We start from the raw sequence: 18626 nt of genomic DNA on the forward strand, positions 1-18626 counted from the left end.
GAAATCATTTGAAGAGGGATTATTGTTTGTTTTGTTCCCTGTTAGCTTTTGGCTGCCTATAATGGCGTTTGGTACATAGCAGAAGTTTGGTAAATGCTTATTGGATGCATGGATGCGTGGATGCGTGGATGCATGGATGGGTGGATGGGTGGTTGGGTGGATGGGTGGATAGGAGGTGGCCTGGGGAATGTCAGCAGGTCTGTATTCTGATCCTGGATTTGTGTCCAACTCGCTGTATGATGTTGGGCAAGACCCCAGCCTTCCCTCAGTTTCCATTTCCTTACGGGTAAAATGAAGGCGTGAGACTGGACCATCTATTCTTAACGGGGGCAACAGCACCACCAAGGGGTGAAAACTGGCTCTTGGAAAGCAAAAAAATCTTACTTATTTTATGTATAAGGCACAAGTATACATATAATACATAAACAGATATCTGTTATATCTGTCATATTTAAATTTCATGAGGTGGGAGGAACTTAGGAAATAAATGTCAAGAAACTCTCCTTACGAGTGACAATTTAAAAAAAGGTTGAGAAGCACTAGATTAGATGGTCTTTGAGGTTCCTTCCAGGTGTAACAGTCTATGAACCTTTGCCTCTAGGTGAGGGGGCGAGTAGGAGATATCTGGAAGAGCATTCTAGAAACAGGGAACAGCAAGAGCCAAAACTCTAAAGTGGGAACAAACCCCACTGCTGCCCAACCAATTCCAACTCATGGTGACTCATGTGTTACCGAGTAGAAATGGGCTCTATAGAGTTCTCAATGGCTATAATCTTTACAGAAACACATCACCAGGCCTTTCTTCTGCAGCTCTGCTGGGTGGATTTGAACTGCCAACCTTTCAGTTAGCAACCAAATGCAAACCATTTGCATCACTGAAGCAGCAGCCCATATAGGGAGATGAGGTCAGAGAGGCCATGTGGGGAGGCAGATGATAGAGAACTTTGTAGGACTAGGAAATTGGTTTTTTTTTTTTTTTTTTTTTTCTCAGAGCGGAATAGAGAGCATGGGAGAGTTTTAAGCAGGGAAGTGACATGATCTTCCTTGCGTTTGAAAAGGACCACTCTGGCTACTGGGTGCGAACAGACTCTTCAGGGGCAAAGGGGGAAGCTAGGAGACCAGTGAGGAGGAGAGAGAAGATGGTGGCTTAGACCAGGGCAGTAGCAGTGGGGATGATAATAATAAGTGGTTGGATTCAGGATACATTTTGAAAGGAAAGCCAGCGGGGTTTGCTGATGGATTAGATTGTGGGGTATGAGAGAAAGGGGAAGAGTCATAGATTCTTCCAAAGGTTTGGCCTGAACAGCTGGGGAAAAAGTGGCTTCAGTTTTGGATGGGTTCCATCTGAGATGTGTATTAGGCATCTAAGGAATCCTGGTGGTGCAAGTCTTGAGTGCTTGGCTGCTAACCAATATGTTGGTGGTTCGAACCCATCCAGCAGCTCCACAGGAGAAAGGCCTGGTGATCTGCTCCCATAAAGATTACGCCCTAGGAGACCCTATGGGGCAGTTCTACTCTATCACAAGGGGTTGCTATGAGTTGAAATCAACTCAACAGCACCCAACAACAACGTTGGACATTTACATGGGAGTGTCGAGTAGGCAGCTGGACATTCAAGGATGGATTTCAGAGGAGAAGTCTGAATGGAAATAAGCACTAAAAAGATTCTGCCTCTCCCCCATCCCTCTCCCAGCCCATCCTTATCTCTCCCAGCCCTACAGCCCTCTGTGCTTCCCCATCACAGCTCCTATCCCCTTCAAACTGGGTAAGAGCAAGTGCCTTATGTTTCTTGTTTAGCATTGTCCTTCCCAGGACTGGGCGCACAGTAGGTCCCAGGCAAATTATCTGCTGAACAGAAGTGACAATACAACAAGGGGTTAAAAAGTAGTAAAGTACAAATATTCACAAACATTCCCTCCCTTCCTGAGCCAGATAATGGCTGCTCAGATCCCCACCTCTTCCTGTCTCTATCAGACTAACTGGGGACAGGGAGACCGGCCAAGAGAGGCCAGGAGAGGAACTGAGGGCTTATGAGAATGATTAAGACAATCTACAGAATACAGAGGAAACCCTGGTGGTGTAGTGGTTAAGAGCTACGGCTGCTAACCAAAAGATGGGCAGTTCGATTCCACCAGGCACTCCTTGGAAACCCTATGGGGCACGTATTGTTCTGTACTGTATTGTATTGTAGCAACAATTCTGAGGATGGCGCAGAACTGGACAATGTTTTGTTCTATTGTACGTGGGGTCACTATGAGTTGGAACTGACTCGATGATACCTAATTGCAACAACATTATATTACATTACGTTACATTAGACATAGAGAGAGAGATCTCAGCACTGCTCAGGCTGGCAGTGGAATGGAAGTTTGTTTTGTTTTACAGGCTTTCTTTGGAGGGTGGGGGGTATTAAATGAGAGACTTCAGGAGAGTGTGTGTGAGAAAAAACTGGGAAGAGAGAAAAGAGGTGTGAGGCGTTTTGCTAGGGGAAAGAGCTGGCTTCCCACGCATGTCTTTGAAAAACATAAGTTAGGAGCGATTTACCAGGAAATAATAGCAATTACAAATATATGTGCACCTAATAGCAGAGCATCGAAATTCTTAAAAAAAAAAAAAATCTGGAAGCAAAAACAGGTAGAACTAAAGGGAGAAACAGATAAATCCAAATCACAGTAGGAGATATTAGCAGCCCTCACTCAGTAAATGATAAAAATTGATTTTTTAAAAATTAGTTAGAATATAGAAAAATCTAACTAGCACTGTCAACCAACTTGACCTGACATTAACAGAGCACTAGACCCAGCTCTGGTGGTGTAGTGGTTAAGAGCTACGACTGCTAACCAAAAGGTTGGCAGTTCGAATCCACCAGGCACTCCTTGGAAACCCTATGGGGCAGTTCTACTCTCTCCTATAGGGTCATGACTGGACAGCAATGGATTATGGGTTATACCAAACAACTGAAGAATATAAATTATTTTCAGGTGCATATCCAGGTCTATCAAATGTAGGCCATATGCTGGGCCATAAAATAAATCTCCATTTCAGATGACTGAAATCTTACAGAGCATGATCTCTGACAATGATGGAATTAAATAACAAATCAATGACAATAGAAGATCTAGAAAATCTCAAAATATTTGGCATTTCGATAACAAATTTTTAAATAAACCATGGGTCAAAGGAGAAATCACAAAGGAAATTTAAAAATATCAGACTGAATATTAATGAAAATACATCAAATTAAAAGTGGTGATAAGCCACTAAATCAATACTTGGAGGGAAGCTGTCATGGATTGAATTAAATCCCCTCCAAAAGGTGTGTATCAATTTGGCTGGGCCATGATTTCCGGTATTGTGTGGTTGCCCTCCAATTTGTGATTGTAATTTTAAATTAAAAAGGATTAGGGTGGGATTGTAACACGCTGACCCGGGTCACATTCCTGATCCAATGTAAAGGGAGTTTCCCTGGGGTGTGGCCTGTACCACCTTTTATTTCTCAAGAGATAAAAAGAAAAGGGAGCCAAGCAGAGAGTTGGGGGATCTCATATCACCAAGAAAGCAGTGCCAGGAGCAGAGCACATCCTTTGGACCTAAGGTTCCTGCACTGAGATGCTCCCAGACCAAGGGAAGACTGATGCATCACAAGGACCTTCCTCTAGAGCCAACAGAGAGAGAAAGCCTTCCCCTGGAGCCTGTACCCTCAATTTGAACTTCTAGCCTACAGGACTGTGAGAGAATAAACTTCTCTTTGTTAAAGCCATCCACTTGTGGTATTTCTGTTGTAGCAGCACTAGACAACTGAGACAGAAGTGTATAGCTTTAAAAACCTGTATTAAAAAACAAGAAAGGCCTAAAAGCAGTGACCCAAGATTGTGCCTTAAAAAGCTTGAAAAGGAAGAAAAAATAAACTTGAAGTAAACAGGAGGAAGGAAATAAAAATAAGAGCAGAATCAGTGAAATAAAACACAAACAAATGACAGAAAAAAGTAACAAAGCTAACAACTGGCTCTTGGAAAAGATTTGTGAAATTGAAAAATGCAAACAAACACTGGACCTTCTTTTTTTATTACATGTAGTTTTTTGTACCGACTGTGCCTGGACTGGCCCACATGGCTGCCGGCTTTACATGGGTTACACAGGGAGGCAGAATGAGAGAGCACATAACGACCTCCACAGCCCCGCCATTCCAGGCAAGTGCAGGTGCACTCCTCAGTGCCAGGCCCCCTGCTCACTGCTGGATCCTGCGGATACTCTGCACCTGGAAGGTCTGGGCATGAGAGCCCCACTCCCGGAAATGCTTGTAGTCGCCTGAGTGGTGATCGCACTCCAGCACATACTGAAAACCTCGGTAGCCAGGAAACTGGGAGCAAACCCAGCTGGAAGAGGGAAGAGACAGATTGTTACCCCACGAGCACAATGATCAAGACAGGGACAAAGGGGTCCATGCTGCAAACACATTCCAGCCATCCCGGCTTTTTTTCAGTTCCCAGAATATGTCATGCCCTTCCTACTACTGGGCCTCTGATCGTGCTGTTCCCTCTGCCAGGAACACCATTCCTGCCATTCTTTCTCTTACCAAGTCCTACCTGTCCTTCAGGTTTCAGTTTGATCATCATTTCATCAGGAAACCCTTCACTGTTCCCTAAAATAGGCCACAGTCCCTTACTGTACCATCTCTTAGTATTCTGTGTCCTTCCTTTGTAGGAATCACGAAATCAAGAATTGTCAAATTATTTGTAACATGTCAGCCTGCCCTGCTAGGAGGTAAGCTCCCTGGGAGTAGGGATGTGTGTGTCTTGTTCATTGTTATCCCCAGTGCCTAGCACAATGCCTAGCACAAAGGAGGGGCTCAACAAATATTTGGTGAATGAATGAATAGATGAATGAGGAAAGTCTAACTCCCCCTCCTCTCCTATCCAGAGATACTTCCAAAGAAAGGGCTATTGTTCTTTGAATTCACTGACCACCCTTTTATGGGTTCAATTGTGTCTCCCCAAAATAGGTATTGGAATACAAACCCCTGTACCTATGGATGTGATCCTGCTTGGAAAAAGGGTTTTCTTTGTTATGTTGATGAGGTCATACTAACGTAGGGTGTGTCCTTAACTTAATCATTTCTGAGTTATAAAAAGAGTGGAGTAGATACAGATGGGGCAACAACTGGGGAAGACAGATACCATGTGAGGATCACCCACAAGCCAGTGACCAACAAGGAAGGAATCCACATGACTGAGACCCTGATTTGGACCTTTAGCTCCAGAACTCTGGGACAATAAATGTCTGTTCTTTAAAATGGTCTACTTGTGGTGTTTCTGTTCTAGCAGCACTGGGAAATTAAGACTCCCTCACATTGTTCAGGACTGGACAAGGATTGGTGTCTTGTTTTCTGAACCTCTGTTTCCCCTTCTGTAAATGAAGGAAGTGGGCTCAAGAATCACAAAGGGTTCATCCTACTCTGAAAGAAAATGATTCCCTGTTGGTTCCCGAGAAAGCTAAAAATACAACAAAACAAAAAATCCTACCTCCTCACTCAGCCCCTGCCTACCAGAAGCCAAAGAACAACTTAGAAGGTGGCTCTGCTGTCCTTGCTTAAGCAAGGATCTCACACCTCAGCCTTCACCTGCCCCTTCCTGGGTGAAAAGGGTGCGAAGGATCAGTCTGTCCTGGGCTTGAGGCTGGATTCAGTGGCTTACCTGGTTTAGGACTTTGAGCAAGTTCCTTAGCTCACATCTGTTTGTTTTATGACTGGGCGTCCATTCCCCTCTTCTGGTGATAGACCTGCTACCCCTCCCCGTCTCAGTCAATGTGGGGAAGTGGGACTGACTCCCACAGTGAGCATGTGACCAAGCCTAGCCAACCAGAGCATCCCATTCCTGTGGGCATGGTGATTGGTTGAGAGTTGACCACATTAGAAAAGGCCAATGAGAGACTTTCCTGGAACTCTTAATAGAATCATTGAGAAAGAGGCACTCTCTTTCCCTGGGGCTTCAGTGTAAGGAAGAAGCAGTGATCTTTGACCTTACATGTGAAGAGCCTGCCTGAGAATGTGGCCACACAAATGCAGGCAGAGCAAGAGGGGGTGAAAGGCAGATCCCCACTGTAGCATCTAGACCCAGCTGTGCCTGAAGCTGTTACAGGGGCCAACAAATCTCCTTTTGGCTTAAGCCAATTTGAACTGGGTTCCCATCACTTGCACTCCCACAGTTTCTGGCCAATACCTCCCTATGCCTCAGTGCCCTTCTCTGGAATGTAGGCATCAGAGTCCCAAAGCCCTCAGCACAGGGTTTTCACAGATAGTGCCCCTACCCATCCCAACATCCTCTCTTTCCCCTGCCAAGCAGAGCCCTGGAGTCACTTACGCCCCTGAGTGGACGTGGAAGGAGCCCACTTCATTGCCATCCCAGCCCATGGCCTGGAGGGAAGGGCAGTCATCACTCAGCTCCCCTTTCCTGCCCAGGAAGTTCTCTTGCTCAAAGATGGTCAGCCTTGAGTCACGGTGGTTCTGTGGGGACAGGGAACAAGTTCAGAACCCTAGACACCCAGTTGGAAACCCAGCTGTGCTGGCCCCCATATCCATGCCATTGTCTCCCAAATCAGTCCCCCTTGCAAACCTTTTGGGAGGGCACTAAGACAACAGTACCAGAAACCTTAGACAAGGTATATCCTTTGCCCAGAAATCCCCCTTCTAGAAATTTACACAAAGGAAATAATCATGGAACAAATTAGCCATTAAGGATATGCATCATCAGCTTTGGTGATATCAGTAAAATAACAGCAAACAACAGAAATAAACCTGGAATCAACCGAAGTGTCCAACAATAGGGGACCAGGTGGTGAAATTTCACCACGATTAAGAGGAATGGTGCAGAGACCTGGATTCAAATCCTATCTCTGTCACTTACTGGCAGACTGAGCTTAGATACACAAGTGGCATTTCCGAGCCTCTGTTTCCATATCTCATATAGGGTCACTATGAGTCGGAATCGACTCCATGGCAACGGGTTTGGTTTTGGTGGTTTGTTTCCATATCTGTAAAATGAAATTAACCACACCTACTTTTCAGGGTTGTTTTGAGGATTAAATGCATTCAGGAGTTCACCTTCTGCTGAATTGTAAATGGTGTGAGGTCAAGGATTACATGTGTTACATTCCACCACTAGTCCCTGTATTTAGCACAACGTCTGGGAAATGGGTGGAATATATAAGCACAACGGAATACTAGTGAGCTATGAAAAACGATGCTGCAAATGAGATGGAATCACCTGGGAGGATGGTTGTGAAATATTTGCTGAGTAAGGAAAACTGGTTCATTATTATTCTATTTTTGTAACAACCTATATGTGATAGTTAAAGTTGTGTGTCAGCTTGGTTGGGCCATGATCCTTGGTGGTTTGGCAGTTATGAAATGACATAATCACCTCCACGACGAGATTGCTATGAGCAGCCAATCAGTTGAAAGGGACTTTCCTTGGGGGTGTGGCCTGCATTCAATATATAAAAGCTCACTGGCTTTTGCTATACTCTGGATTCTGCGTTCAGTTCATTAGCCGAACTCCAGTTCTTGGGACTTCAGCCAGCAGCCTGCCATCTTACCTGCCAGTCTTGGATTTGTCTGCCTCCACAGCATGTGAGCCAGCAGCCTGCTGTCTGACCTGCTGATCTTGGGTTCGTCAGCCCCTGCAGCTGTGTGAGTCAGGAGAAGCCTCCAGCCTGACGACTGACCCACAGATTAGGGACCCTCCAGCCTCTACAACTGCGTGAGCCATTTTCTTGGTATAAATCTCTCTCTGCCTCTGTCTCTGTATATGTATACACTTCACTGGTTTTGTTTCTCTAGAGAACCCACCCTAGGACACTATATATATAAAATGTTCATCTGTGGATGGCAAAGAAGACCAGAAAGAAATCCACAGCACTATTAACAGTGGGCTTTGGCCTCAGAGGTGTGGTTATAAAGAGGTGTGATTATAAGTGACTTTTGTTTTCTTATTCTGCTATATCGGGTTTTCCCCCTAAGTCTTGGACAATAAATATGTACATCTTATGTGTCTTTTAATCAATAAAAATTGTTTTTGAAGTAAAAAAGAATAAAATACATCTTCTTGAGCCTCAGTTTTTTCATCTGTAAGTTGGGGATAAAAAAAAACCAAATTCATTGCCATCAAGTCAATTTTTGACTTAAGTGGCACGAACAGTTTGCACTGGACTAGTACCTGAAAGGTTGGTGGTTTGGGCCCACCCAATGACACTGCAGAAGAAAGGCCTGGTGATCTGCTTCTATAAAGATTACATCCAAGGAAACTCTATGGAGAATTTCTACTCTGTAACACATGGTGTTTCCATGAGTCAGAATCAACTCAATGGCAATGGGTTTGGTTTTTGGTTTTAAGGTGGGGATAATAATGCCTCCTCCATCCATACTCCATAAGCAGCACCTCAAATATAAAATCAGGGGCACTGGTGATGAATCAGTAACAAGGAGTAGAACCCTTCCACCCCACGGCACCCTGCCACCTCTGGCACCCAGCTTCTCCCAGGACCCCTGAGTCATGAAGTGAGGGTGCAAAGTACACATAAGCACATAACATAATCAGAGCTGCTATGGACAGAGTGTTTATGGAAGACTCTGGTCAGGTGCATTACATTTTTCTTCCCCACAATATAGGTACTAGAGTCCCTGGGTGATGCAAACAGTTAATGCGCTCAGCTACTAACCAAAAGTTTGGATGTTTGAGTCTACCCAGAGGCCTCTCGGAAGAACGGCCTGACGACCTACTTCTGAAAAATCAGCCAGTGAAAACCCTATGGCGCACAGTTCTACTCTGACACACATGGGGTCACCATCATTCAAAGTCAACTTGACAGCAACTGGTACCGGTATACAGGCACTATGGTCCCATTTCAAGATGAAAAAACTGAGGCACAGAGAGAGGAGGGACTGCCCAAGTCTCACAGCATGAAGAGGTAACATGAGAACTTGAACCCTGGGACATCTGATTCCCAAGCCCCCACTGGAGGCTGGAAGCCAGGAAGGAGGCGGAGTATCTCCCTGGGACCAGGCAGGGGCAGTACTCACAGTGCTGGCCACGGGCCGGAAGGAGGTGAGCCTCTTGGAGGGGTAGGCTGTGTTGCCGCTCCAGGCGTCCCAGCATGGGTACTCGCCCCGTTCTAGCACATACTGCTGTCCTTGGTAGCCAGCATGCTCAAAGCCCACCCAGCTGTGGACAGAGAGAGGGCAGGGGGCGCAGGAGGTGAGAGACCCTCACTTGTGTTCTAGAGCAGTGGTTGTCCCCAGGAGACATTTAACAATTGTCTGGAGACTCTTTTTTTTTGAGCCCCTGGGTGGTACATACCATTAACACGCTCAGATGGCTGCTAAGCAAAAGATTGGAAATTTGGGTCTACCCAGAGGCACCTTGGAAGAAAGGCCTGGCAATCTACTTCTGAAAGATCAGCCATTGCAAAACCCTGTGGACCACACATCTACTCTGACACATATGGGGTTGCTATGAATCAGAACTCACTTGATGGCAACAGTTTTGTTTTTGATTTGTTTTGGAAACATTTTTGGTTTTCACAAATGGGGAAGCAGGTGCTACTGGCATCTTGAGGTTGAGACCAGGGATGGTGCTCATCATCCTACAATGCACAGGACGGTTGCCACTACAAAGAAGTTTTCAGCCCAAGACATCAATAATGCAAGGTTGAGAAAGCATGTTCTAGACCCAGAGGTCCACTGACTTGCTGCATGTCCTGTAGGTTGAGGAGTTGCCCCCTGCTGGTGTCCTTGCACAAGTCCATATAGGCCACGTAGCCTTATATGACCTAAGCCTCAGTGGAACTCCTTGTCACCTCCCCAGAAGGCAGGCCATTTCTCACCTGCCTCCCTATCTTGAGAGAGGCTTCCATGAGGCAGTTTCTTATCTAGTCCCGTGGCTCTGATGAAATACAGGCCTTACCACCTTGCTGCACCGTGGGCTACAGCAGCTGGCAATACAATCATTTAGCTGCTGCGTGAAAATGGCTCCCAGCAGCAGTGTCCCCTCTTCCCTACCCTCCCCCTGTGGCCTGTCCTCTGTTGACCCTTTCGTGTTGGTGGTGTCCTGTAGGACAAGGGACACTGGAGGCTGACACCAGGCTGACCTGGCATCTGCTGTCTAAGTAAGGAATCCACTGTCTGCATAGGTCTGAGCTTGTCTCCTTACTGACCTGTTTGACATCTCTGGACAGATCCCTGTCCTCTCAGCCCCACTTCCCCGCCTGTACAAAGCAGAAGCTAAAAGAGCATTTACCACAATGTGAGATGTGTAAACACCACTCACAGTGTCCTTAGTGGCACTCACAGGCAAAGCATAAAATGACTCGAGTCACATAGGAAGGGCATCGTTCTCTTTTCAATCTATGTTTGATACTTCTAGAACTATGCTACCAACATGGTAGCCACTAGCCACATGTAGCTAATTCAATTTACATTTAGATTAATTAAAATTAAATACAGGTAGTCCCAGACTTACAACAGGGTTCCGTACCAGAGATTCTGTTGTAAATTGGTTCTGACGTAAAGTCAAATACCTCTTTTTTTTTTTTAATTGCCTTTTATTATCAGAATCTTTATAAATCCAGTCTTTGGACATCTGCTAGCAAACATCTGAGAATGATAACATCAGTAAATTACAAGCTGCGACACTGTATGTAGTACATATTACCAACGAAAAAATGTACAAGAAACACCAAAGCAGACGGTCATAAGTGCGGTTCGTGGTAACTCGAAAACATAGTAAGTCAGGGACTGCCTGTAAATCAAAGTGCAGCTACATTTCAAGTCCTCAGTAGTCACATGTGGCCCCTGGCTCTGAATCGGCCGGTACAGAGGTAGTACGTTCCCATCACTGCAGGAAGTTCTGTTGAATGGTGCTGGTCTAGAAAGTCTCAATGTGTTATTTGGTGGTGCAGTGATAGAATTCTGGTCTTCCACGTGGGAGACTTGGGTTCGATTCTTACCTAGTGCATCTCATGCACAGCCACCACACCGTCTGTCAGGGCAAGCTTTCATGTTGCTGTGATGCTGAATAGGTTTCAGCGGAGCTTCCAGACTAAGACAGACTAGGAAGAAAGGCCTGGCGATCAATCTACTTTGGAAAAATCACCCAGTGAAAATGCTATGAACCATAATGGCCCAATCCAGTTGTGCACAGGGGGTCACCATGGGTAAAGGGCTGGCTGGACAGCAATTAACAGCAACAATACCTCTCTCACAACCGAAAATGGGAAAAGCGCAGGACCAGGCAACTTTTTTTCTTCCTGCATGAGGTCCTTAAATGGCAGCTAACAACAATTAACGCCTCTTTACATCTCACTAAGTTCTTTAAAAAACAAACCAAAAGAGGGCAGGTCTCATGCTCAGAGCCTTGGGCAGGCAATACTTAGCAAAAAATTATTAGCATTATTTTGGGCTATATTTATTTTCTCTTTTGGTGAGTGATATTGTGTTTGTTTTTGTTTTTCTAATTTTTATTGTGCTTTAAGTGAAAGTTTACAAATCGAGTCAGTCTCTTGTACAAAACCTTATATACATCTTGCTATATACCCCTAGTTGCTCTCTCCCTAATGAGACAGCACACTCCTTCCCACCACCCTGTGTTTCCATGTCCATGCAGCCAACTTCTGTCCCCCTCGGCCTTCACATCTCCCCTCCAGACAGCTGCCCACATAGTCTCATGTGTCTACTTGATCCAAGAAGCCCACTCCTCACCAGTATCATTTTCTGTCTTGTAGTCCAGTCCAATCCCTGTCTGAAGTGTTGGCTTCAAGAATGGTTCCTGTCTTGGGCTAACAGAAGGTCTGAGGACCATGACCTCCAGGGTCTTTCTGGTCTCAATCAGACCATTAAGTCTGGTCTTTTTACTAGAATTTGGGGTTTGCATCCCACTGCTCTCCTGCTCCTTCAGGGATAGTGATGTTGGCTTTTGATTTACGCACAGGGAAACATTTCTGACTGGACATTGCTGCATCCAGTGGGCAGGGTGTGTGTGAATGGCTCCCCCTACAGTTGAGCAGTTCACAACCTGTATAACCTTACATGGCAGTCCTGTACACGCCTCCACACTTCAGGCCCAAGGGAGGCACAAGAGAACAGTTAGAGCCTGGGAAGACAGAGCATCTAAAAATCTCAGTACCCCACTCCAGGCTCATCCCTGCATACCACCCTGCCCCACCTCAGGTCCCCCTGGACTCACGCTCCACTCAGCACTTTCAAGGATCGCACCGTCTCAAAGCCAAGCTCTAGTACGCTGGGACACTCAGCTGTGAACTCATGCCGCCGGCCCTGGAAGCCCTCCTCGTCCCACACCACCATCTAGGGCACAGAGGGAAAAAAAGGTGGAGGCCCAGTCAAAGCCCTGTGGTTTTGGGGGCTCACCCCAAAACTTAGGGTGGGGCAGGGCAGTTAACTCCGACTAATGGCAGCCCCATGTGCATCAGAGTAGAATTGTGCTCCATAGGGTTTTCAGTGGCTGATTTTTTTGGAAGTAGATCTCCAGGTCTTTCTTCCGAGGCGCTTCTGGGTGAATCTGGGGGTGAATTTGAATTGCCAATCTCTTCTTCATTAGCAGCCCAGCACTTAATTGTTTGGGCCACCCAGGGTTCCAGCTCCAAGGTAAATGAGGTGATAAAGCAGGAAATGCCAGATCAGATGCCACCAGGGGCCAGGCAGGTAAGATAGGCGAGACCTGTGGGGACTGGAGACCAGATGCCCCACATAAAGGTGTGGCCATTGCTTGTTGCCACTGTTACCACATGGGAATGTGGGCCAGAGCTTGCAATTCTCACAACAACGAGTAAATTCGGAATTTAAAAAAAAAAAATTTTTTTAAGTGTTTTAAAACACAAAGGAGGTCAAAGAAATCATTCCCAAAGACCGTGCCATCCCTGGGCTGCCAGCTTGCCCCCTCTCCCAGAGAACGTTCCCTAGGTGGTGTAAACGGTTAAACCGGCTCGAGCAAAGGCATGGCAAAGGGGGGAGGGAGGACAGTGGGGCACTTGCCCCGGGCACAAGTCCAAGGAGGAGCCAATGGCATCAGTAGGGGAGTGCCAGGTACGGACTGCACCAGGTGACGCTGTCAGAGGACATGACGCCACACGCTCCTGAGATACGTCCAAGACCAATCTCTGCAGGAACTGCTCTAGAAAGCCCATGGCCTCTTCAGCTATGTTTCGGCACTGCTCTCTGTTACCTTGGCTCTCAGTGTCTGTCGGGGTGATTCACTAGCCGGGAGGTGCCGAGAGGCCTGGGTGCCCCCAGGGCCGCCTGTCAGCCCGCCTGCCACAGGCGACAGCCCTCCCAGGGGGAAACTGTTGCTGCTATCAATGTCTAGGAGCCTTGGTGGTGCAGTGGTTAAAAATACACTTGACTGCTAACCAAAAGATCAGTGATCCAAACCCATCAGCCGCTCCGAGATAGAAAGATGTGGTAGTCTGTTTCTTTAAAGATTTACAGCCTTTGGAACCCTGTAGGCAATTCTACTCTGTCCTACAGCGTCACTATGATGGAATGGCAGCGGGTTTGGTTTTTATCAACATCTATTCATCTTTAAATTTGCGGGGGGGCAGGAGGCGCAACTTACAGATTTCCCCTAGTCGCCGGAACTGGGCAGGGGTGCAATTTAGAGACTGCCACTGGGTGCTCATAACCCTCGCTATGGGCCTGCATGCTTGGCTGCTAACTGAAAGGTGAGGTTCGAGTCCACCCAGAGGCACCTAGTAAGAAAGTCCTGACCATCTACTTTCAAAAATCAGCCCTTGAAACCCCTATGGAGCACAGTTCTACTCTGACACACATGGGGTCAGATGAGTCGGAGTCAATTCAACTGGTGGTGGCCAGAGAGTAATACAGTTAACGTTTTGGAACCAGAAGACCCAAGTTCAAATTTAATTTTGAGTTCTCTCTCTGCTCCTCTGAGTGACCTTGCTTCCCCTCTCTGACCGTCAGCTGCACTCTCTGTGAAATGTGGCAATCATAAGCGTCTCCTAGAAGTGACCTGGGGATTCAATGGAAGTCAGGGAGGGGTTCTCTGGATACAGGTTTGAAACCCGCCCCCTCCCTGCTCCCCACCACCTCCCTCACTCCCGTGCCTCCTCCTACCTTCCAGTGTCCCCCCAACTTGGTGCACTGCAGCGTCATGCTGGCGCCTTCCTAAACAGGAGAGGAATATAATCACCTTCTGCCCTCACCCCGCTCTCCTTCCTGACACTGAAGGCTGGTTTGGGCTGAATTGGGATCCAGATGGGGTCCAGATGTGACTGGGCTGGGGCAGAGTGTCGCTTTGGCCTGCCCTTCTCCTTCCCTTCCCATGCGCTTCTCTCCCTTCCTGTGGCCATCTCAAAACTCCCCATTCTGGGTGCCAGTAGCTCTGTGCCCCACTTGTCCTGTTTTATCCATTCTCTAGGAGAACATTCTGTGTCTGCCAGGGGGTGGATGTATCACCCGACAAGTACCTCTTCCAGAGACAGTCCCTAACCCAAACGATGCAAATTTAGCCAACAGGACTATAAGAGTAGATTTGCTTTTAAATCAGAGTAGGAGCCCTGATGGCAAAATGGTTAAGCACTCAGCTGCTAACCAAAAGGTCAGCAGTTCGAACCCACCCAGAGCGTCCAAGGGAGAAAGACCTGGCGATTTGCTCCTGTAAAGATTACAGCCAACGAAGCTCTATGGGGCTGTTCTACTCTGTCACATGGACTTGGCTACGAGTCCAAATTGACCCAATGGCACCTGTCAACAAGGCAGGTGCAGATCTTGATGCCTGGACCTATCCTTGGTTAAGGTGAGGATGGCATTCAGGGTGACACAAAGATGTCCCCAGGACTGGGGACCTGGGCTCCCTGCCTCCCAGGTCAGGCTCACTCAAAGCTCCCGATCCTCCCCTTCCCCAAGTCTGGAACTTACCAAGCTGGGCCCAGAGAATATGCCAGACCTGGGCCAGCTGTGGCCAGGCTCTTATAGTCTGGGCGGGGAGAGGGGCCCCCAGGAGACAAAGCCCCAACTCAGCAAATGAGCGGCAGAAACAAAAGCAAGCGCTGGAGAGGGATCAGCAGCGCTGGCTTTGGCTAGGAGGGAATGTGCCGGCTAACTAGCCCCAGAGATCAGCTGTGAAGAAGGCAAAGGGTGGAAGGTCTGCCATAATCAGCACCACTGAACTTCTGTCTGAAGCAACGAATGAGCACTGAATGAGGAGTCCAAAAATTTCACTCTCATCCTGCCTGGCCACGCGACCTTGGGCAAGTCACTTCCCCTCCATCTCTGCCTATAAAAGGAGACAAAAATAAACTTGGGTTGTTGTGAGCTTCCGTAACATGTCTGGCACAGACGAAACACTCAACAAATTCGTTTCCCCCTTTCCATCCCCTTCCTTTTCCAGCTGGGGCAATCAAGGTAGGCTTCAAGTTGGAGGTGGCATTTAAACTAGATCCTGAAGGAGAGTTTGTGCAAAGTGAAATGGAAGCAGGGGCATTCCAAGCAGAGGAAACCAGCAAAAGTGTGGAGGTAGAACTCATGGCACATGTACAAGAAAGAGCTGTGGCCTAATGTGGCCGGAGCTCCTGGGTCATGAAGGGGAACAGATGGAGAGAGGCAGGAGAAGTGGGGTGGGTCAGGACCTGCAGGGCCCACAAAGCCGCATAGATGAGTTGGCTGGCTCCGAGGGCAGAATAAAGGAGCTGGCGGGTGCATGCATGCTTTGCAAACTGTACGGCACCTGTCGACTCTTGAGAGTTTGTAGGATTGGCTTTGTGCACCCTCGCCTGACACCCTCGCTTAGGAAAGGGCATGGCTGGGAGCCAGGGCACTGGGAGTGAGATCCGAACCTGTTCTTACCAGCTGGGTCACCTGAAGGCTGACTGAGCCCCAGCTCACGGCCTGGAAAAGGGCAACACCAATTCCCTCCAGGAAGGGCTGAGAGCCCTGGCGGCGCAACTGTTAAGCACTTGGCAGCTAATCAAAAGGTTAGTGGTTCAAACCCACCCATCAGCTCTGTGGAAGAATGACCTGGCAATCTGCCTCCGTAACGATTACAGCCTAGGAAACCCTATGAGGCAGTTCTACTCTGTCACATGCAGTCAGAATCGACTCGATGGCACCCAACAACAGCAACATCTAACACATGGCTTGGATAAAGGGTTGCCATGGAAACTAAAGACTAAAAACACAACCTCTGCAGCCAGACAGAGTGGGTTGGAATCCCATGCTTACTGGGTGAGGGTAACCTTGTGCATGTTACTGATCCTCTCTGAGCCTCAGTTTCCTCATGTGTAAAATGAGTACAACAAGGTAAACTGGGTTTAACCTAAGAGATCAGAGTGTTGTGAGGATTAGTGTAAGTTACACATGAATAGCACTGGCAACTGCTCCTAGAAAAAAATCTTGTTGTTGTTGTTACATGCCGTCGAGTAGGTTCCGACTCATAGTGACCCTATGTACAACAGAATGAAACACTGCCCGGTCCTGAGCCATCCTTACAATTGTTGTTATGCTTGGGCTCATTGTTGCAGCCACCGTGTCAATCCACCTCATTGAGGATCTTCCTCTTTTCCGCTGACCCTGTACTCTGCCAAGCATGATGTCCTTCTCCAGGGACTGATCCCTCCTGACAACATGTCCAAAGTATGTAAGACGCAATCTCGCCATCTTTGCTTGTAAGGAGCATTCTGGTTGTACTTCTTCTAAGACAGATTTGTTCGTTCTCTTGGCAGCCCATGGTATATTCAATATTCTTCGCCAACACCACAATTGAAAGGCGTCATCTCTTCTTCGTTCTTCCTTATTCATTGTCCAGCTTTCACATGCATATGATGCGACTGAAAATACCATGGCTTGGGTCAGGTGCACCTTAGTCTTCAGGGTGACATCTTTGCTCTTTAACACTTTAAAGACCTCCTTTGCAGCAGATTTACCAGATTAAAAAAAAATTATCATCATAGTTATTGCTAATACTGACAATGATTACTATTAAATAATTATTAATAAAAAAGGCAGGTCCCTAGGTGGCACCTCTACCCAGAGGTGCTGTGAAAGAAAAGTCCTGGAGATCTGCTTCCATTAAGATTACAGCCAAGAAAACCCCATGGAGCAGTTCTACTCTGTAACCCATGGAGTTGCCATGAGATGGAATCAACTCAACCACACCCAACAACAACTACCACAACAATAAAAAAGCAGTGCATAGTTTTTAAGAGCTTGGGATCGGGAGTTAAAAAGATGTGAGTCCCCAATTCCACTTTGTAGATGAGAACACTGAGGCTGAGCGAGGCTGAGAGAGACTTGCCTCAGTGTTCTCATCTGCAAATGGGGCTAATCAGAGCTCCCACCGTATGAGGTCATAGTGAGGATGACAGGAGCCGAGAGCCTAAAATGCTCAGAGGGGTGCTAACACGTGGGCACTGCCACCTCTACCCCCACCTGGCCCTTTGACAGGGGACTCATTGCCAAAGGGGGTCCAGAGCTGCCCAGAGAAGAGACGGCCTGGCCTCACAGCCCAGACCTGTGGGTGGCCTCACCGCAGGCATCTTGGCTGTGGCTCCAGTGTCGCACATCCTGTGGTTCCTGCCCCCACCTCAGCCCTTGGCCCAGGATGAAAGGCTGAGGGGGAGGCTGGCAAGTGAGGGGTGCCAGGTTGGGGGTGGTAGGCTGATCTCCAGCAGAGCTGGGCTGTACGGGGGGCCTGGGTCCCTGGACCCCCACAGAAGAGGCAGGAACCTGTGAAGACCCCCAACCCAGGGGCAAGAGAATAAGTTCCCCTGGGTCCCTCTGCTGGCCCTGCTAGTAGTATACCATGTGACTTTGTTCAAGTCACTCTTCCCACCTGGCCTCAGTTTCTGCATTTGTGAAGTGAGGGAGTTGAGTGGTAGAATTTTCAGGATTCGTTCCATTGTTCAAAGTCTTTATTGCTCTACCTCGACTTGCGTGTGTGTGTGTGTCTGTGTGTGTTTCTGTGTCTCTGTGTACATGTCTCTGTGTGTATGTGTGTGTGTCTCTCACTTTATCTGTGTGTGTCTCTATCTGTGTGCCTGTGTGTGTCTGCATCTCTATCCCCGCATGTCTCTGTATCTATGTGTCTGGGTGTCTGTGTACCTCTGCGTGTGTGTGTCTCCTGTGTGTGTCTCTACCTGTGTGTATTGTGGGTGTATGTCTCTGTGTGTGTCTGTGTGTGTCTCTATCTGTGTGTGTGTGTATTTCTGTGTGTGTGTTTGTCTGTGTGCATGTCTCTCTCTGGGTCTCTCTCCTTCACCATCCATCTCCCACTCTGCACTCTGATCTCTGTCTCCATTGTCTCTTTCTTTTTTGTCTCTCTCCACCTCTTCTAATCGGTCTCCCTATTTCTCTCTCCCCATCTTGGTTTCCCTCTCTCTCCCTGCGCTCCATCTTCTGTTACAACCCACCGGCAAGACCATCTAGTCACACGGTGTTGACAGAGGACCTGCTGGGTGCCAGGCCCTGCGCCGGGCACTAGGTGTGCAGTGGTGAGCAGATGTGGTATGTCTGGGCAGCTCTGTCCCTGGGTCAGCAAAATTAGAGGTCTGCAGACAGTAAACAAGGCAAGGAAAGGGAAAGGGAGGAAGCTGGGCCCAGTGGG

At 47.6% G+C, this 18626-nt stretch overlaps 1 protein-coding gene across 1 annotated transcript; it reads right to left on the reverse strand.

Annotated features, from left to right (window-relative positions):
* Positions 1-3846: 3846 nt before the first annotated feature.
* On the reverse strand, positions 3847-14206 carry CRYBA4 (crystallin beta A4; the record flags this gene model as incomplete). Its single annotated transcript, XM_003419092.4, is given in 5 exon segments — positions 3847-4376; positions 6360-6502; positions 9077-9218; positions 12237-12355; positions 14141-14206. Coding segments are annotated over 5 exon segments (618 nt in total), but the record flags the coding sequence as incomplete, so codon positions are not given.
* Positions 14207-18626: the final 4420 nt, after the last annotated feature.

The sequence above is a fragment of the Loxodonta africana genome, chromosome 19, assembly GCF_030014295.1.
Source record: "Loxodonta africana isolate mLoxAfr1 chromosome 19, mLoxAfr1.hap2, whole genome shotgun sequence".
NCBI classification, from domain to species: Eukaryota; Metazoa; Chordata; class Mammalia; order Proboscidea; family Elephantidae; genus Loxodonta; species Loxodonta africana.